Raw genomic sequence first — 22,560 nt, forward strand, 5'->3', positions numbered from 1 at the left:
TCTGATAGCTGAATCACTACCAGAACTAGAGAAGAAGTTTCAGGTGTGGAAGCAATGTCTAGAATCGAAGGACCTTAAAATCAATCTAGCAAAAACCAAAGTCTTAGTAAGTAGGAAGGCAGACAAATTATAAACCCCTTCATGTAGATAGCCCTGCTTGATCTGTAGAAAAGGTGTAGGTAGAAACTCCATAAGATGTACGTGGTGTAAGCTATGGACACATAAGAGGTGCAGCAATATCAAAGGAAAGCTAACTGGGAAGATAGTTTTTGTCTGTTGCAGATGCACAGGTGCAATAAACACTGAAGATGTACAGAAAACAGGTTCCATCGCACTTCAGGGTTAAAAACTAGTAGTTGATGGCTTCCGTTACCTAGGTGACCAAGTCAGTAGTGGGAGTGGATGCTCTGAGAATGTAGCTGCCAGAATAAGAATAGCCTGGGCAAAGTCCAGAGAGATCCTACCTCTGCTGGTAACTAAGAGCCTCTCACTCAGAGTGAAAGGTAGACTGTATGATTCATCTGTGTGAACAGCCATGCTACACAGCAGGGAAACATGGGCTGTGACTGCTGAGGGCATGCATAGGCTTGAAAGAAATGAAGTTAGTTTGCTCCACTGGATGTGTAATGTCAGTGTGCTTACAGGACAGAGTGTAAGCGCCCTGAGAGAAAAGTTAGATGTAAGAAGCATCAGATGTCATGTGCAAGAGAGACGACTGCACTGGTATGGTCATCTGTTGCATATGGATAAGGACAGCTATGTGAAGAAGTGTCACACCCTAACAGTGGAGGGAACCTGTGGAAGAGGTAGACCCAAGAAGATATGCGATTAGGTGGTGAAGCACGACCTTTGAATGTTGGGCTTCACAGAGGCAATAGGTGATGAAGACCTTTGGAGATATGCTGTGTTTGAGAAGACCCAGCAAGCCAAGTGAGATCATAGCTGTGGCCGATGCCAGTGTTGCATAACCGGTCCGTTTAAAAATACCCTTCAATTGTTGGGCAATATGCTATTCTTGAGAAGACCTGTTGAGTCAAATGAAATCATAGTTGTGGCCAATGTCAGTGCTGCCTGACTGGCACCTTTGCTGGTGGCATGTAAAAAGCACCATTCGAGTGTGGCTGACGCCAGTGCTGGTGGCACATAAAAAGCACCATTTGAGCGTGGTCGATGCCAGTGCTGCCTGACCAGTCCCCATGCTGGTGGCAAGTAAAAAGCACCCACTACATTCTCAGAATGGTTGGCATTAGGAAGGGCATTCAGCTGGAGCCTAGTGCAGCCTCCTGGCTTGCCAGTCCTCAGTCAAACTGTCCAACTCATGCCAGCATAGAAAGTGGACATTAAACAATGATGATGATGATAACACACATACATACATACATACACATATATACAAACATGCCTGCACACACACACGCACATATACTGTTTCTGTTCTAGTGTCTATAGAAAATGCATAAACGTATCAGATCATTAAGAATGAAATGTCCGATTTTCTTATGCACCAAGTTTGACATGTTTTTCCTGACAATTCTTTGTTTTACAACATTGTAGAGTTACATCATCACTTTTTGAAATGCAGTTCATGGTGTGTAATTATATTGTGAGTTTTCTCTTGTAAATCAGTTTTTGTGAACACATAGATAGATAAAAAATTTGTGTTGTTTATAAATATGAGTTCCACTGTAGAACCAATGCATCCCAGACAGCTCGAAACATCAATGAGTTGTTTGGTGAAGATGTGGTGAGTGCACTGTATGTTGATGGTTTGAGATGTTCTGGTCTGGTGACTTTACTCTTGAAAATCAGCCCCGTGGTAGACCTGAGACCAAGGTGGATCATGATGAGCTGGAAACTGTAGTGGAAGCAGATATATCTCAAACTACGCATGAGTCAGCAGCAAGGTTTTATGTTTTGATTCCAACTGTATTGGACCGTGTGAAACAAATCAGTGTGGTAAAGAAGCTGGACAAGTGGGTACCACACAAACTGAACGAGCATCAAATGACACATCGTCTTGAAATTTGCTGTTCTTTGCTGTCATGACATAAAAGCAAACCACTTTTGCATCGTATTGTTACGTGTGATGAAAAATGGATTCTTTTCAACAATAGGAATTGTTCTGCACAGTGGTTGGATGAAGTACCAAAACACAGTCCAAAATAATATTCACCAAAAAAAGCTGTTGGCTGGTCCAATGCTGGTGTCATCCACTACAGCTTCATGAGACCTGACAAGTCAATTACAGTGGATGTATATATCAACCAATTGGTTGATATGATGAGTGAACTTGCAATTAAACAACCGAGATTGTAAGACAATGCTCGACCACATGTTGCACAAAGGATGCTACTCAAGATACAGGAACTGAACTTGGAAGTACTCTGTGATCCACCATATTCACCAGACCTTGCACCAACTATCATGTTATCCAGGCATTAAACAACTTTTTGCAAGGAAAAATCTTCAAATATGAAGAAGATGCAAAAACAGCCTTTTGTGATTTCATGACCTTGCTCTCCAGAATTCTTCGCTGCTGGCATAAATAAGCTACCGATAAAATGGCAAAATTGTGTTAATTTAGGTGCATACTTTGATTAACTGCATTGCTTTTTGTTGAGATAAAGTAAAATAAACTTTCAGCTCAAAATTGGACATTTCATACTTAATGACCTGATAATAAGTCCCATTCTCAGATCCTTGAAGAGAGTTGAGCTGATACAACCCATTGATGGATACTTCTGTATATCAGTAGTTGGGCAATTGGTTTTAGTATTCAGATTACTCTGTCAAATGTTATGTTTATTTATTCACATTGCTTTGAATTAATCATGCAGTATCTTGCAGCTTCACGATTTTGATGGTATGATTGTTAATTTTTAGAATGATGTTGTAGGGTAGGTGTGAGAGACTGAATCTGGCTGGTTTGAACATAAAACAAGTAGAATATTTAGGCTGGTTTAAATGCTAGTGAGTTAATAAACAAAATAAATAAATATCCCTACCTATATATACGTGTATGTTTGTGTATATGTGTGCATGTGTGTGTGAATGTATGCCAGTATACATTTATGTACATTTGCAACTAAAATGCTATACCAGGCAAAGACATTACTCTTCATGTGTTTCTCTTGTAGTGAAACAAGAAGATGGCTATTGATATCAGCTCAGGCAGGTTTGCACCGTGAATATAGAGAAGAACTGAATCACCTAGCGCGCGGAGATGGACGTCTTTTGTTGCTCGATCGTTGTCAGAGTGATGAGAAACCTTCTAATTTCTCTCAGAGATGCCGGGAATCTGTTGTCTACAAATATCCTGAAGTTTTACAGGTTATTATTCATCATCTAAATTCTTATTTTATTTTATTTTGTTTTGTTTTTCTGTTGTTGTTTATTAATTAAGTTTTGAATTATTTTGCAAGAATTGTGATCTGAACTGTTGAAACCAATATTTGTTATATTAGGCAGAGTCATAATTAATAAAGCCTATAAACACCCTCACCAATTGTTGCTTGTCTATATTTCACTTCTCTATTTCAAAGTAGTTGATGTTTGTTTATGTCCTCAAAAATATTTTTCACTACAAACATCAAATGTTTTGAAAAAGTAAGAGAAATGAAATATACTCAAGCAACAACTGTTAAGTGTGCCTGTAGACTTTATCACTTCCAAAATATAACATCAGTTCAGTGTTTTTTTTAATAATTCCATATAGTTCTTTACTTGGCTTTAGCTATCATAATTCAGTAAATCTATTCATTTTGCCATATTGTTGTTTGTGACCCCTTTTTACTTATAACCACTTAGTGGATTTTCTGATAATAGCTGGACAGCTGAATGGCAGACCAAACCTTGTCAGTATATATAGGTTGAACAAAATCTTCAGTATCCTTGCATTAGCACTAAAACAGCAACACAACAGTGTCAGTGTGATGAGAATCAAACCGCCTAAATTCTCTTTAAATATATATTTATATTCATTTCATAAAGTGTTGACATTTTTGTCATACAACTGCAGTTGTGCAATGAAAATTTTGACATCCCATGGAATAAAAATAAATTTAAAGAGAATTTAACAGCTTTGTTTTAGGTAGGGCATTCAGCCATAGAAACCATGCCAAACTCGACACTGGAGCACAATGCATTCCTTGGACCCATCTGATCCTGTTAAACTGTCCAATCTATGCTAAGATGGAACATCGATGTTAAATGATAATGATGATGTTGTATTATGAAACAGCTAGAATAGGCTCTTCTACAATATAGCTGCTTCAGTTTCAACACAGTCATCATCGTTCATCGTCGTTTAACATCCGCTTTCCATGCTAGCATGGGTTGGACGATTTGACTGAGGACTGGTGAACCAGATGGCTACACCAGGCTCCAATCTGATTTGGCAGAGTTTCTACAGCTGGATGCCCTTCCTAACGCCAACCACTCCGAGAGTGTAGTGGGTGCTTCTATGTGCCACCAGCACGAAGGCCAGTCAGGCGGTACTGGCAACGGCCACACTCTCAGATCAAATCATTTGCTAAACAACTACAACTGTGAAACTTTTATGTTTTGCTTTTCTCTATTAATTACTACATTTTTTTTTCTCTTCTTAATTCTTTTTATGTTTTCCTCCCAACTAACTACCCTTATATTTGCTTTGTTTTGGCCTTACAGACCATATTTATATACATTTTATGTTGATTCTTCCCACTCTGCTGCATATTTGCTGGTAATTAATTGGTATTTTAGTTGTACATATTTCTGTAAATGCAATACCTGGATACATCACAAGTGTTATAACATGATGTTATTGGGTGTTTCATGTATGTACTTTCATACATGAACAGCATGTACTTTCATTCAGGTGACCCAATCTATTTTAATCAAATCTACACCTGTATCCAAGTGGCACTCTACTGATCTCACTGGTCACAAATATTTGTTATATTTTTTAAGGTCTGTCATGAGACCTAAGGTTAGAGCTTAACCCTATTTCTCTAGATTACATCACTTCCTCCTGAACAGAATGCTGGTCTGTCAAAAGTTAACTTTTCAGCTATTATTTCAACTCATTTACTGCTGAATGTAGTGGAACAATAGGAAATGAAGTATTTTGCACAAGAACACAATGCACCGCCCAGTCCAGGAATCAAAAATTATGATCTTCGTGCAACACTCTAACCATTAGGCCACACACCTTCAGATTTCTTGGCTACAACCATTCAAATGCTTTCTCTGTGACATCTACATTGTTCTTGATGGCTCCTCTGTTCATTTCTGCTCAGAATTTAACCCTTTAGAATTCAGATTACTCTGTCAAGTGCAGTTCGTATTTATTCACATTGTTTTCGATCATGTTATTATCTCTTAGCTTTGAGAGTTTAATGATATGATTGAATATTTTTAGAATGACATTGTAGGATAGATGTGAGAGGCCAGATCTGGTTGGTTTGACATAAAACAAGTAGAATATTTTGTTTGGATATGGTTGGTTAAAATATGCTAAAGGTTTAATAAGGAAAATGATTATTTTTTCCACTTTTTAGTTAATTACTACCTAATTGGTCAAAGGTTCAAGTCATGTCATTGCCATTACAGTGTGACATTAGACAAAGGACATTGTTCTTCTTGATTCGGCTAACCCTGCTGAAGAATAATTAATGGTTTAATCCCTCTAATTACATATATCAAGATGTCAGCCACATTTTGTACCAATTCTTGGACTACACCTGAATTTACAGGACCAAATTATGTTGAAAACCTGAGAATACTTGTTAACTGCAGCATTGTTTTAGTTTGGTTTCTATAGATTTAAAAATACCAGATGTGAAGCTATATCTGAACATACAGACGCACATGTGCATCCACCCACATGCACACACCTACTGGCAATGTATAAAACTGGTGTTATTAGCATATGTTCAGATAAGTATTTATCAAAAATTTTGGGGGTCATGCTGGAGCAGTGTTTTTGTTAAAAAGGGAAAAAAAATCTCAAATGTAATTATATTGTCAATGAAATATATACATATATATAGTTCAAATTTACAGAAAACGAAAGACAAAGACAGGTGTAGGAACAACAAGCAGGTGTTATAGTTTAACACTGGGGGGAAAATGGGAAAGTCTTTTACGTTTCAAGCCTACGCTCTTCAACAGAAAGGATAACAAGGGAAAAAAATGGAGTGAGAATGAAAAAAACAGAGAGAGAAAAAAACGTGCAGTGTTCATATATATGTGTGTGTGTCTATAAAATTATCATTTATATATTCTACTATAGCTTACTCACTTTTTCATTGTAGTGTTATCAATATTCTTAAAGGTTACAAGTTAGCAGAGTTATTAGAGCATGGGACAAAATGCATTACAGTATGTATTCTGGTATCTTGCATTCAGGTTCAAATCCTGCCAAAGTCAATTTTGACTTTAGTCCCTCCAAGATCAGTAAATAAAGTACCAGTTTCAGGTGGTGAACTAGTAGTCTTCAGAATATTGGACAAGTTCCTTTTGATATTTGTTTTAGCTCTTTATGATCTAAGTTCAAATACTGCTATGACCTACCTGGGTGGTAGACTTAATCTATCAACCAATTTTACATCACCATCTAGCACTGTGGTGGACTTCACTCTGTTGCAAACATTTGGACCAGGTCTTCAGTTTGAGGATACCTTCCTCCCTCTGACTCACCAGTCTCAGAAGCCCTGTAAAGGTTCATGGGTACTGCCTCCTGCCTGACTAAAAGATAAAACAAATAAAAGAAAGCTTTTGTAAAGATCTTTTATTGATTCTTTTTTGATTATTTCCTTTCTCTCTGCCTTGTGGTTAGGAAAGAAGTCACTTTGTATTTTTGTGGTTGTTTTTCATTGTATTTTGCATTAATTATAACAATAACAACAATCCTTTCTATTATAGGCACAAGGCTTGAAATTTTGAGGGGCAGGTACTAGTTGATTACTTTGACTCCAATGTTCGACTTTCATTGACCCCAAAGAGATGAAAGGCAAAGTTGACCTTGGCAGAATTTGAACTGAGAACAAAGTGGAATGAAATGCCACTAAGCTAATGCTTCTGCCAACTTGCCACCCCACCAATAATAATAATAATAATAATAATAATAATAAATGCCCTGATGCAGTACAAGGCAGTGGCTCTCATGGCTTTTGAACTCAACTGAAGTGTTATTGTGTACATTGTTTTGTCTTGGTATAAAAGATGGGCTACAGCAGATATTCTACTCAATACCACAGATTTGCTTGTCAGTTGTTTGACCATACCCAGTTGAGCTTGTCCCTTGGTGGCTGACGATATGTGCATCTGTAATCATGAGCAGAAGTAGTGGGGGAGCATCATAGCCATGTGTTGAGAGGAATTCTTTAGGGTTTGAATAATTCACTTCTGGAAACATGGGTGTTTTGTTCATTGTCCTTAAAATAAACCTTATTGAGGGACCTTTTGAGTGGGATGGGCTACTTGGACTGAAGAAAATTCTAACTGGGCCCCACCTGCAAGGTCATGTACTGTTTAACTTGAATTGAGATCACCATGTCGTGCACACGTGGTTGTGTACCCTTACCAGATGGATAATCGTACATTTGTACCCCAGTGTCACTTTGATGGCATGCGTTACTTCCTCACTCAATAATAATAATAATAATAATAATAATAATAATAACAACAGCAATAATAATAATGTCTATTAACTGTTTCACTTTTCAGAATGCTACATTCTGTCTGGTTATTCGTCGGGCTCGTTTGGGCCAGTCAGCATTCAGTGATGCCTTAAAAGCTGGTTGCATCCCTGTTACTGTTGCTGATGGTTATGTATTACCATTTTCTGAAGTACTTGACTGGAAAAGGTATTATTTAATTATTGTATTTTTTCATAATTATTGTTATCAATCATCTATTTATTCACTGCACTTTTCTGTTCTTTTTTTTTATATGCAAATATACTAATTGGAATGATAATTAATTTATGAAAAAAAAAAGCTGTAAATATTTTCCTTGTAAAATGATATTAGACATTGTAAGAACTATCAAAACTGAAAAGAAAAACAGCTTCACTGACAGACTCCAAGCCATGATTCTAAGTTCATCCACTGTTTGATGGGATCTGATGAATTGGAGAATTGCATCATGCTCCTCTGTCTGCTTTGACATGACCTCTATGTTTGGACTCCCTTCCTAATGCCAACCAATTTACAGAATGTACTTAATGCTTTTTTTCCATAGCACCAAATATTAATATCTAATATCAATGTAAATAAAAATGATACTAATTATGTTAACAAATTGTAAGAAGTTCTCTTAGTCACATGTGTTTGCCTGTAGTAAAAAAAGAAGTTAGAATTAAAAGATTAATGCAGACTTTTTCTGAACTCAGTAAGAGTTATGACCCATTTAATGTAGGCAATTCCAGCATTTACTCTATCACATACTAGGTAAATATGAATGGAATTTATTTATAAGTAGACACACATGCATGTATGCATAGAAATACTAATAAAATGTATTTAAAATGTGTATAATAATCTATGGATGGCAAACAAGTGGAGAAAGTATTAGAGTTGTTAGGTACCTTTAGTCCAGTCTTGCCAAAGACTTATTAACCTATCTGGTGGCTGGTACCATGAGAAAATGCATCCAGTACACTCTGTAAAGTGGCTGGTTATAGGAAGGGCATTTGGCTGTAGAAACCAAGCCAAATGATGCGTATAAGCACCAATCTATGAGAACAGTATTTACTAATAGAAAATGACTCATGACAACTTGTGTAGCCTACACCAGCAAGAAATTGGAGCATAAAAATGGTGGTGGTGATGATGTTGACTATATGTACATTCAGAAAATTATTTGAATTCTTTTTCATTTCCAGTTTTTTTCCTTTTAATTTTATAGGGCTGCTGTGGTCATTCGAGAAGATGAACTTGGCCAAGTGCTAAATATTGTGAAGGCATTTTCAATGGAACGAATCTATGAAATGAGGCGACAAGTTCAGTTTTATTGGGATCGATATTTCAAGTCCCTGAAAGATATTACTTTAACCACTTTACAAATTATAAATGATAGGGTGTTTCCCTATGCTGCACGCCCCTATGAGGATTGGAATGAACCACCTTCAGTAAGTTGTTTAATTAATGATTCCTTGCTTTTAATTCTGGATTGATGTATATCAAGTTTTTTTTTTTACAAAGATATGACCATATGGTTGAGAAATTTGCTTCCATGCCACATGGTTCCAAGTTGTGTCTCACTGTATAGCACTTTGGACAAGTATCTTCTACTCTAGCCCTGGGCCTTGTGAATGAGTGGATTGTCAAATAGAAACATTTTAATAGCCACATATGTCATTGATGAGCAGTAATTATATTTCCATAATTTTATTTTCAAATTATTTTTTAAGCTAGTAATTCTGTCAAAATTCAATATCAGATCTAGAAAAAGCAACTAAATACTATAATTGAAAGTTTTAGTTTCTTATCTTAGTTTTAAAATAATTATTTTTATTTTATTGATTCTAGGCACAAAAGTGGCTGTGTGATAAGAAGCTTGCTTCCCAACCACATGATTCTGGATTCAGTTCCACTGCGTGGCACATTGGATAAATGTCTTCTAGTATAGTCTCAGGCCAACCAAAGCCTTGTGAGTGGATTTGGTTGGTGGAAACTGAAAAAAGCCTGTCATATATATATATATATATATATATATATTTGACAACCAGTGTTGATCTGTTTACATCCCTGTAACTTAGCAATTCGGTAAAAGAGAATAAGTACCAAGCTTAAAAAAAATAGAAGTTCTGGGGCTCGTTTGTTTGACTAAAATCTCTTCAAGGCGGTGCTCCAGCATTACCACAGTCTAAGACAAAAAATAAAGATAAACTTTAAAGTAAATTAAAATCAGGTCCTTTTATAAACATTGATCCAAAATAGAAATAAATGTATACCCTTGAGACTTCAGCCAAGTATCTGTTTTAATCCAGATGACTGTGCTAACCTTTATACCAAAGTGATCAGATACATTCTTTCTAGTGAAATTAGGCCCTTAAAGTATTAAACTAATTTAACTTATACAGTATCCTTTGAATTTTTATTAATTTAGTTTTCACTTCCCACTGTCCTCAACTCACTTTCATCAAAACAAGTGATTCTCCTTGAACTCACTGTGTCATACGAAAGCAGAATGGTGAATTTGGCTTCCTTGCCATAAAGGTGGTTGCAAAGAGGTTTGTGAGCAAATATGTCCATAATCTCATGAAATGGCTTTCAACTTTTGGTAAAAAGAGGATCAGAGTTTTCAAGGCAATGGCAGAAGCAGCTGAGGAAAGTTCCAGTTGGATCTGTCTAGAAGGCTAAATTTTTCTCTACAGCCAACTGATGTCTCAGACTGAAGTGATTTCAGGACTCCTTAACCATTCATGAAGGCATTGGTTGCAATAAAAACAGTTGCACAGAATGTGGCTGCCAGGGTGCATCCAAGAATCATGACCTAGGTGTGGCCTCCCCATTGCTCAAGAGTGTAAGGTGTTAAGGGCTGAAATGTATAAAAGAAGGGATGCCTCTTATGTGAAGACCTTTTGTTGCTTAGCTTTCTCTTAGAGTTTCTTATCTTATGTGCCTGAATTGTGCTGATTTGTAAATGTTAAATATTTAATGTGTTTACAAGTATTTGTATTTCTTTCTTATATTTTGCTGCCAACTTCCACTACTCTTACTTTATTTCTGAAAATACTGATTGGTCTTTATGTTTCATCATAGCTTGGAGTTCGACGCCAAGTGTTTCTGCCCATGATTACACCTCAGTCACCTGGTTTTACTGCTGTCATTTTGACCTATGATCGTCTTGATTCACTGTTTAATGTAATTCAGCAAGTGGCTCGCGTTCCAAGTTTGGCAAAAGTATTTGTTGTATGGAATAACCAAAATAAAGAACCTCCTCAGAGTATGTATCATAATTTAATTTTAAAATTCATGAGTTGTTTCAAGAAGAATAAGGTTTATGAGAGGAAAACACTTTCACTAGTCAGAAATAAATACTGTGTCTATAGGTTGCATTTGTGGTTTATATCTGTTTATATTTTGATTTTGAAAGGTTCTTAGTTACTCTCCTTTAATGCAAATTATTTTACATTTTGATATAGATTGGCCCAAAATAGGTAAACCATTAAAAGTTGTGAAGACACGTGAAAATAAATTAGGAAACAGGTAAGGGACATATATATATTTTTTTACCCTCTCTGTTTTAAACTACAACTTTAAATAATGTCTCTGTTTGGTTCTAATATTTGTCACTTTTCATATCCAACCAAGTTGATTTTGTTTTATTAAAGGTGTTCACAATTTTTGACAGGTAACAGCTACTTGGGCAGGTGTTTTCTGCTATAGTCTAGGCTGACCAAAGCCTTCTGAATGAATTTGGTGGATGGAAACTGAAAGAAACCCATCTTGTGTATATGTGTACATGTATGTGTATGCGTGTGTGTATCTATTTATGTGTATGTGTGTGTGTATTTACGTTTGGGCTCTGTGAAAGTCACTTTTCCTGTCAACAGCCCACTCACTCTGCACTTTCATGTAAGATTAAAATCTCCTACTTGAAAACTAGTTAAAGGTTACTTACAAGAAGGGAATTCATGTGTGAAACAGTACCTCAGTGATATATTTATCTAACTCATGTTAGCATGGAAAGATAGATATAAAATGAATGAAGAAATTTTTTTGTTCTTTATGTGTTTCAGTCATTTGACTGTGGCCATGCTGGAGTACCACCATGAAGGGTTTTATTGAAACAAATTGACCCCAAAACTTATTTTTGAAGCTTAGCACTTATTCTATTGGTCTCTTTAGCTGAACTGCTAAGTTACAGGGATGTAAACACACTACAACCTGTTGCCAAGTGATGATGGGGGGGGGACAGACACAAAGACATACACACATAGATACACACACACACACTTGCACATTATACGATGGGATTCTTTCAGTTTCCATCTACCAAATCCAATTACAAGGCTTTGTTCAGCCCAAGGCTATAGTAGAAGACATGCAATAGGAGTGAACCCAGAATCATGTGGTTGGGAAGCAAGCTTCTTATCACACACATTTCATGATGTTGTTTTGAGTTTATAACCCTAACTGAGGTAGACCATCTAGGACAGTGCTGCTGCTGTTTCACATGCAAATAGCCTAAACCATAGAGCTATCCAGTTGCTTGGCATAAAGTCACTCATGGACATACTCAAGCCTTTGGCCCACAGGTTTCCTGTCTTCTCAAATAACTTCTGCTTCTTGGAGCAAATTTCACTCATGCCACTTCCACTTAGGCATTTCTGACCCTCTTATCTCTCCTCCTTTAATCACCCTTGTGTTCAGTCCTCCCTCCCTCCCTCCCATCCACTAGGCTTTGCACTCATGGCTATACCAAGTCCTTCTTTCCCAGAATGTTGGCCCTCTGAAATTCTCTTCATATCTTTCCTTCAGGTGTTGACTTGGAAAAATTCAAGAAGACCATTAATAAATAGCATCAGTCTCAAATGGCTGCAAAAACTTCTCCTTCTTCCAGGACCAGCAAGTACTCATGGACACTGTCAGATCCATAGGTATTGCCCCCTTCTTTTAGACCCACCAATTCACTATCACCAGTATCACATCTACTAAGCCAATTTGTAAGTGCTATTATGAGTTGTACAGACCATTAATATGACATCTGTCCCTTTATCTTAATTCTCTGTTATCTCTTTTGTATGGCCTAAAGCTCTATATTCTTGTCTAACTACCTTGTTACCTCCCCAGATCCTTTCAATCTGTCATTTTCATGAATACCACTAGATATGAGTTCAACACAGTCCTCCAGCTTATTGGATCCTGTCAAACCATCCAACCCCTGCCAACATGGAATGTAACCAGCTGTAGAAATCATGTCAAAGCAAACATTGGCGTTGGACACAATCCTGCAGCTTGTCAGATGCTGTTGAATAATCCTACTCATACCAACACAGAATACATACATAAAATAATGATAATAACTTTCCACCTGTAGTTTGCAACACACTTTTGCCTGGCATGCAGTCTTCCTTTTGTATCAAATGTTGAAACAGTAGTATCCCCTACATCCATATGCCAACCAAAACTTTAGATGTCCAGTTATTTTCTCAAGTTACTTAAAATGAGACTCTCTCTTAATGTTACTCGTTTACCTGTTTATCCTCACTCCTCTCCAGATGACTAATTTTATTTAATTTTGATAGTCAAAGTAGACAGACAGTGCAATACCTAAGAAGATAGTGTTTTGATACGTGTATTTCAGTATATTTCATGCTTACCAAAACATGAACACCAATTCACCCAAAAGTGGAATAAACAAAAAGAAAGGAAACAAAATCTCTGCAATGTTGCACTAAATGGAAATTGACAATTAGTCTGAAGGTTTCCATAACACAGAGACTTTTGGCTTTGAAAGTGAGGCTAAAATATTGCAATTTTCTTCAGCTGACTATCATCACCAACTTTTGTTCCAATCTCATCTCTTCCAGGACTCAATCATTCATTTTTAGGTGGGACCACTGAACTTACAGTTGGCAGTAATTGATGTATACATCCTTTTTTTTTTTATTCAAAACAATTCTTTTGGGGCTATTGTAATAGATAAGACATTTCTTATTTTTCTTTATTACAGGTTTTTCCCTTACAGTGAAATTAAAACAGATTGCATTTTGGCATTAGATGATGATATCATAATGTTGACAGCTGATGAATTAGAATTTGGTTATCAGGTAAGTCAGTGTTTGTTTACAGCAGAAACAGAAATTAATTTGGAATCTTTGAGTTTTAAATAATAATCACTGTCAAGTCTTCTGGGTCTACTTCTTTGCTCTTTTACTCTCTCTGTCTCTCTCTCTCTGTCTCTCTCTCTCTGTCTCTCTCTCTCTCTCTATATATATATATATATATATATCATTATATCATATATTGTTTTCTTTCACAGGTTTGGCGAGAATTCTCAGATCGATTGGTGGGTTTCCCATCTCGAGTACATTTACTTGATAATGTCACTCAGAAGTGGAAATATGAATCAGAATGGACCAATTCCATATCTATGGTACTTACTGGAGCAGCATTTTATCACAAAGTAAGTTAATAATTATTTCCAAAATATCTTGTCTTGGCTGAGTGTGTGAATGAGAAAAGGCAAGTGTGAACAGTCATTGACCATTTTGATATATCTGGTTGTTGTTTAGCATCAAGTCATCTTTGATTGAGCAGATTTATGATTAAAGTTCATCTAGAAATTATATAGAAGTTATTTCAGTGTCTTATATTTTTCATTTCAGACCTTGGATTACATTTACATTTCATATTCTGTAGATTGACAAGGTGTATCTAAGTACCAGTAGTCTATTGAAGAGAAGGCATAGGGACAAGTTCTCTACAAACTATGATTTCTAACAACCTTTCTTGCTTACAACAGATGGTTTGGTGAGAGGATTGTCTTTCTTTGCAATGAGACACATTAACCCTTTAGCTTTTGAACTGGTCATATCCAACCCAAATATGTTACCTGTTTTACATTCAAACCAGCCAGACCTGGCCTCTCACACCTAGCCTACAATGTCCTAAATATAAAAAATCACATTATCAAAATCTCAAAGCTATGTGATAACAAAAAGATTAATTCAGAACATTGTGAATAAATAAGCATTACATTTGACAGAGTAATCGAAATGCTAATGGGTTAAAGCAGAAATGTTAGGGTATATTCCTGTAGAGAGACCACCATCCCTCACCATACACACAGCAGTCTCATGTATATTCTACCAGGATTCTGCCACCCAGTTCTTAATGTCGTCACTCCATCTTTGTCTTTGTTGCTTGTGAGCCCATTTTCCATCCATCCCTAGCCCTTAAGGATGGGGGCACAGAGGGTCTGAGTCCTGATAATGTGGTTGAAATAAAGCAATTTTTGCTGTCCTACCATTGTCACCAGTTTTTCTTCCACTCCCATCTCCTCCAGGACATTGAATAATGTAGTGCTAGATATGTTGTTTGAGACAAATAGATGCAATGGTCATGACTGGAATGTCTTTGATGATCTGTGCATTCAGTCAGAGCTGACTTAGGACTAAACAATAACATGCATTTTATGGGAGCCTGTTTAAGATCTTTAGTTTTGCACTAGGGTTGGTGTCCTCCTCCAAGTATCCTGTATACTGTATAAAGTGGGTGAGATTAGGAAAGGTATCCAACCATAGAAACCAAGTCTAAACAGAGATATTGGAGCATGAAATGGCCCTGAGTTGTTAAATCTTGTCAAATTTCCCAACCCATGCTGGCACAGAAAGCTGATATAAAATGATAATGATGATGAAAGTTAAAATAGCATCATTGTTATTGTATAATTTTTTTTACCATTTCATTACACCATATGTGTTTGTGTGTGGCCGTGTGGTTAAGAAGCTTAATTTACCAACCATATGTTTCAGATTCAATCCCACTAAATAACACCTTGCGTTAGTATCTTCAGCTCCAGCTCCAGACCAACCAAAGCTTTTGGAGTACATGTAGTAGATGGAAACTGAAAGGAGCCCTTGTACCCTTGTCTTGACATCATTTGAGGGTTGTAAACAAGCATCACTATCAGACAAGTGGTGTTGTTTGTTTTCGATCTTCTGTGAAAAACATGTCTCACCATGAAGAAATATTACCTTGCCTGGAAACAGGTGAGGGTTGGTGACAGTAATGGCATCAAGCTGTAGAAAATATGCTTTGACAAATCCCATCTGACCTATACAAGCATGGAAAAGTAGATGTTAAAATGATAATGGCTATAATGATGATCTATATATATATATGTGTGTGTGTGTGTGCCAGTGGAACATAAAAAGCACCCACTACACTCTTGGAATGGTTGGTATTAGAAAGGGCATCTAGCTGTAGAAACCATGCCAGATCAGATTGGAACCTGGTGCAACTCCTCAACCTACCAGTTTTCAGTCAAACTGTCCAACCTGTGCCAGCATGGAAAATGGACTTTAAATGATGATGATATATTTTTTATTGCAATGATGAAATATATTTATTTTTCTTCTTTTCAGTTTTACAACTTCCTCTATACTTATTCAATGCCAGGCAACATCAAAACCTGGGTTGATGAACACATGAACTGTGAAGATATTGCATTTAATTTCTTGATTACAAACACCACAGGTAAGGCACCAATAAAGGTCACACCACGCAAAAAGTTCAAGTGTCCAAAATGTGTAAACACCAGTTTTCTGTCTTTAGATTTAAATCACATGGTTGAACGTACAGAATGCATCAACAGGTTTGTAGATATATATGGCACTGTTGCTCTCCGAACTGTGGAATTCCGGGCAGACCCAGTGCTTTATAAAGACAACTTCCCTCCTATGCTGAAGAAATTTAATGATATTGGAAGTTTATGATAAAAAAACCCATATGTAAATATCATTATTTTTCTTCCACGGTAAATTTTATATTTTTTTTCATTAACATGATGTTATCAGTGATAACACAAATTGATCTGTATAGAAACATATCTACAAAACCTGGTTATTTGTAAAAAAAGTCGACTTAAACATATATTGCCTGAATATAAGGTGAGGCCTGTTTATTCTTATGCATTATTTCTGAAAAGTTGTTTGATTTTTTTTAATATTTGAAATTTTGCAAAGTTTTAAATATTAAAAAAAAGAGAGGAAATATTACAATGTAATAATTACAAGAATATAGAAAGAAGAAAGTGAAAGGACTTGTGAGGTTTAAGCATCGACCACTTCCAAACCTTATTCTTTCTCTTGTGTTCTTGGGCAAGACACACAGCTCTGCTTGTTGCCTCAGACTACCTGACTGACAAGTGTTTTATTCTTACAGCTTGATTCTTGAGCTGTAAAAATAATTGATTCCACCTTACACACACAAACCTTTAATCCATGATTGCATGGAAAAATAGACGGGAGAAAAAAAATTCAGTCAACTTTTATAAACTTGTAGTTTAAATATATATATGTGTGTGTTTATATATGTATGTATATTTATAGCTATATATATATATACACGCTACTGGCATTATGTGAAACTAAGGTGTTTATTGGATACCTGTGTATTCTGTTGAATGTTTAGCAGTTTTAGGCCAAGTCTGAAATGAACTTATTTTAATTCTGACCATATACACTTTACCAAGCTATTTTGATAGAACATTTAGTTATTTTGTAGAAAGTGTAGACTTTTTTATGTTAATTGTAGTATAACAGACAGCAGGGACTGGACATTTTATTGATAAATTGAAATTATCATAATAATATCTGTTATTAATAATTAGTATAATAGTAAATTGTATATTATAGTGACAGCTATTATAATTGTCTAATATATTGTGATATCTATTATATCGTAATATAATAGACAAGAGAGATAAGGGTGTTGTATTAATGCTCTTATACTGAATCCTAAACAAATTATAATAATATATATGTATATATATAACAATATTAGTATATATATAATTTGCCTATGTCTGATTGAGAAGGGCATACAAGTCTAAATAAGGTACTAGTAGTGAAGTTGGGCTTATGATCCTTCACATTTGTACTAGGAGTTTTAAGAACGTAGTGTTCTGTTCTATCTTCCAGATGAAATTCTTTGACTATTTTCTTTGTTTGTAAGTTAATACTCAACAGGATATTTTCAAAAGTTAATTTATAATTTTTAAGAATTTATTTCCTAATCAGCGAAGAATAGGGTTTGTAATCCCAGTGGTATATATTACCAGTTTTATCTGCGTGCAGCTCCTTAACTGATAGGTGTAACTTTATATCCTGATTATATTCCATTGTTCATCTTCAAAGCTAGTTGTAGGTTACATGGTAGAGTCTGCCAAAATTTAAATATATACTTTAATCCATTGTCATTATTGACTAGATCAGTGTTCTCCTTCCTATCAAAGTGACTCATTCGCCATCTCATGTGGTGTATAAAGGTGTTAGTTTTAATCTATCAGATTTTTCATTTATTCTTTTTGGGGTGGTAGTGCTGTCTTTTAAAGGTGTATTAATGAATAGTCTCTCCATCACAAGGTATTCCACTGTAAGTGCTTAGAGTTATTCAAGTAATAATGTAAAGAAATAGGGATTCAAAATCTGGGAAGGTATCTTGTGAGCACTCTAATACAATCCCATATCTGGTTAACCACATCAAACGAGAGGGAACATTCAGAATCGTTTAGGATCAGCAATTAAACTGTACTTCGTTTGATTGGTAAATCCCGAGTTCACTTCATTGGATTCTATGTCACATAGAGAGTATATAATCAAGACATGATAAGGTAAAATAGAGAATCATACATCTTCAAAATTTATTTATTAACTTTCTTCATATTCCATTCTGACATGTGTTTCTGCTGTATAGGTGTCTAATGCAGCCTTTGGAGCTCAAATAGCCACAAATATATTTGCAAATTTTTCACTGTATTAGATAGACACTTTCCACCATCTAGAAAATACAGTGGCATATTCAATAAGCACATGATCAGGTTTACTTTTTTGACAACCAGAAATCTCGCCCAAGTTATTGCAGTCTATAATTTTAAGAGAATTAGAGAGTTCACTAATGTGAACTCAATAAACACAAATAATCACACAAATATAAATAATAATAATAATAATAATATGACTGGTAATAATCGCTATCTGGTTGGGGTGGGGGGCATGATATGAATAACAGTAGGGAGGTAGTCAACAACTGTATGGCTAGCATAGTGGAAACAATAATGAATTTACTGAAGTTAATGTAAGGGAGGTAACTGAGCTCAAATTACATTACCATTAGTTAAATAAACTGAGCATGGAATCCAATAGCACACCTAATTTAATCTTTTGTGAAACTAATATCTAGAGAGTAATACCTAACACTCTAAGCAGAATGTATAATACTTCTGATAGTAACAGGCATAAGGTTTATGACAATAGGCATAATTGTAACTGCTTGCAGGAAAATGTCTCAAAAATAATATAGTATATAAATGGCTGAAGGTATTTCTAATTATTACATAGATTCATGTTCTACAGACTTTAAAAGAAGATTATATGGTCATTTTTCTTCTTTCAAAAACAGAGAAAAGAATGAACTGTACAAGTTAGAGTGGGTTCATTTGGACTTTAAAAGATAGGGACACCAAATAATTAACCATTAAATGGTTTCTTCTTGGTAGTACATCACCATATACTGATGGGAGTCAGAAATGTGATTTCTGCTTGGAAGAAATATTCTATATTCTTACATCAAAATGCAAGTTATTAAACTCCAGAAACAAATTAGTGATAAAATGTGATGCAGGAGTGGCTGTGTGTAACCAACTACATGGCACCTTGGGCGAGTGTCTTCTACTACAGCCTCGGGCCGACTAAAGCCTTGTGAGTGGATTTGGTAGATGGAAACTAAAAGAAGCCCGTCATATATATATATATATACACATATATATATATATGTGTGTGTGTGTTTGTGTATCCGTGTTTGTACCCCCACCATCGTTTGACAACCGATGCTGGTGTGTTTACATCCCTGTAATCTAGCGGTTCAGCAAAAGAGAACGATAGAATAAGTACTAGGTTTACAAAGAATAAGTCCTGGGGTCGATTTGCTCGACTAAAGGCGGTGCTCCAGCATGGCTGCAGTCAAATGACTGAAACAAGTAAAAGAATAAAAGAACAATCATATAGAAAAGCTTTAAAATATTTTCCAAATAAGTAATTTTAATTTGAACTCAGATAGCAAAGCATGTAAGATAACCTCAGTGAATACTGTTTGCTTTTCTGCTGAAGGGAAAATAATGCTGTAGTATTTATTTTTTAAGTCTGGTACTTATTCTGTCAGTCTCTTTTTGTTGGACTGCTAGTTTATGTGGATATAAACAAACTGACACCAGTTGTCAAGCAGTAGTAGTAGTTATGGTAGTGGTAGGTACAAAAACAGAAACAAAAACACACACGCACACCTAAATACACACATACATATTGTGGTCATTTCACACATGTTACTCAGTAATTTATAGAATATCTAGGAAAATCTGGATATCATGTCCTGAAGTTTCAGAAATTCTATAAAATGTTTGGATTTTCCATACAAGTTTGGTACATTGTGAATATTTTGGAGACTTCCAGAATTCTTATGGGGAACAAAGACCACTGAAGTACATTGATGCTATTGGTAGAGACATACAACATGAAATTGAAGGACATTCTTAATGGGGGACTGAGATTTCCAGTGCGGTATTGTGAAATGCATTTTGATTGCAACCATTATCTAATTCTCTTAGATTCACATAATGCCAGTTACCTAATTACTTAACTCTTTATCATTCAGATTACTCTGTCAAATGTAACGCTTATTTATTAACATTGTTTTGAATTAATCATGCATAATCTTGTACCTTCAAGATTTTGATGATGTGATTGTTTATATTTAAGATGATGTAGAGTAGGTGTGAGAAGGCCAGATCTGGCCAGTTTGAACATAAAACAAGTAAAATATTTGGGCCAGATATGGTTGGTATAAATGATAAAGGGTTAAAATCTAATAAATGTTCAGTTGACAAACAAACATATTTTTCTGCTGTTTTATTCTTTTCATTAGGAAAATTAATATCTTTTCATATAACAAGGCCACCTTATATTTAGCAACATGCATTATATTAAGGTACATATTGTATCTATGATGGTAGACGTAGAAGTCCTGATTTTCTATGGTACTGTAGTATAACCAGCAATGGTAGAAATAAAAATCAATAGTTTGGATGCTGAATGTCAATTTCAGAATTTCCAGAATTTTTGGAATCATTTTCACATTAATTTTATTTTTTATATATTTTTATTTAATTTTTAACTTTTTAATCTTTTTAGATCCCAGTTTTCACTCAATATTTTCATTTCAATGTCTAAACTGCTTTTTTTTTTAGCATTCCTGAAATATTCACATTGCTTTTCTCCTCTCTGTGTGTGTGTGTGTATGTGTATGTGTGTGTGTGTGTATGTGTGTGTGTGTGTGTGTATATATATATATATATATATATATATATATATATGATGTGTGTGTGTGTGTGTTTATTATGGCTTAGGCAGAAATGTTAGAACATTGGCAAAAATGCTTTGTGGTGTTTGTTTTGACCCTTTATTTATTTTCTGGGATCAAATCCAGCCAAGAGCAAGTTTACCTTTTAATTTTTGGGGGACAATAAAATAATGATTAATGACTTGTAGACACATGGTATTTCATTATGCAACCATAATATGCTACAAAGTATATTAAACAATTTTATAAGTCAGTACCGTGTACTACAGTATTAGCAGTGCACTTAAATCTGTAGAAATAAAGTACCAGGGAAGTACTGAGGAAAGGTGGAGGACTAAGCTATCCACTCCTAAAATTCCTTGTTTTGTGCTAGCAACAATTAAAAATCTCACTTTGATCATTTATATCTTTTAATTGTAGGTTTCTCAAAATTTCTTATTAGTGCTTAGTGTAATAATATTTTGAGGAGCACTGTATCATAAATGTTTAACCTTTTAGCATTCAGATTACTCTGTCAAATTTAATACCTATTAATTTGCATCGTTTTGAATTAATCATGCATTATTCTGTAACTTTTAAATTTCAAAGATGTGATTGTTTAATTTTTTAGAATGACATTTTAGGGTAGATGTGAGAGGCCAGATTTTGACAGTTTGAACATAAAACAGAATTTTTGAGCCAGATATGGCTGGCTTAAATGCTAAAGGGTTGAAAACCTTACACTTCTGTATGACATTAACTCTATGGGTGTTTGGTAGTGTAACATTTTTTTATATTTTAGAATAAAAGCACAGAGACATCTCTATGTCTCTGTTTCGAATCAGCTGCTTGCCAAAGCCTCCCAGAGTTTTAATTTCCTTATGCTTGGTGTCATCCTTCAGCTTCCAAACAACAAAAAAACACACTAAGTTCCCAGAATCTGTGATTGGTTATTTGATTTTTATGTTCTCTGCTCTTCCCCATTGCCAATCCTTTACTGTTTTCAAGTGAGATAATATTTCTCCCTCGAAAGATTGGAAATCAAGGGTACCCTTGTATGATAGTGATTATTGTTTATAACTATCATACATTGTCAAGACAGGGAGACATTAACACACACACTCACATACACACACACGCACATCTGTACACACACTTATACATACATACATATACACACACATACATACATACACACACACACACATACATACACACATACACACACACACATACATACACACACGCAGAGGTTTGGTGATATAAGCAGGAAAACTTCTGTTGATAAAATACACACACACAGTGTGTGTATGTGAAGGCGCATGGCTTAATGGTTAGGTATTGCACTCACAATTACGAGATCGTGGGTTTGACTCCCAGACCGGCTGTTGCGTTGTGTTCTTGAGTAAAGCACTTCATTCCATGTTGCTCTGCGATCATTTCGACACCTTTACAGGTAATGTCGATCTGATGGAGGGAATGAGCTTATGTCTACACAAACATCTGA

General features: G+C 35.4%; 1 protein-coding gene across 1 annotated transcript in view; it reads left to right on the forward strand.

The window, feature by feature from the left end:
• LOC106868410 (exostosin-2) overlaps positions 1-22,554 on the forward strand; it is an 81,733-nt gene extending 59,179 nt beyond the window's left edge. The window contains exons 4-11 of the mRNA XM_014913643.2: positions 3,138-3,330; positions 7,711-7,850; positions 8,893-9,115; positions 10,752-10,935; positions 11,135-11,198; positions 13,669-13,765; positions 13,978-14,121; positions 16,085-22,554. Coding sequence (XP_014769129.1) covers positions 3,138-3,330; positions 7,711-7,850; positions 8,893-9,115; positions 10,752-10,935; positions 11,135-11,198; positions 13,669-13,765; positions 13,978-14,121; positions 16,085-16,435 — 1,396 coding nt within the window. The 3' untranslated portion in view covers positions 16,436-22,554. The remainder of the gene's footprint in view (positions 1-3,137; positions 3,331-7,710; positions 7,851-8,892; positions 9,116-10,751; positions 10,936-11,134; positions 11,199-13,668; positions 13,766-13,977; positions 14,122-16,084) is intronic.
• Positions 22,555-22,560: the final 6 nt, after the last annotated feature.

Source organism: Octopus bimaculoides, chromosome 2, assembly GCF_001194135.2.
Source record: "Octopus bimaculoides isolate UCB-OBI-ISO-001 chromosome 2, ASM119413v2, whole genome shotgun sequence".
Taxonomy (NCBI): Eukaryota; Metazoa; Mollusca; class Cephalopoda; order Octopoda; family Octopodidae; genus Octopus; species Octopus bimaculoides.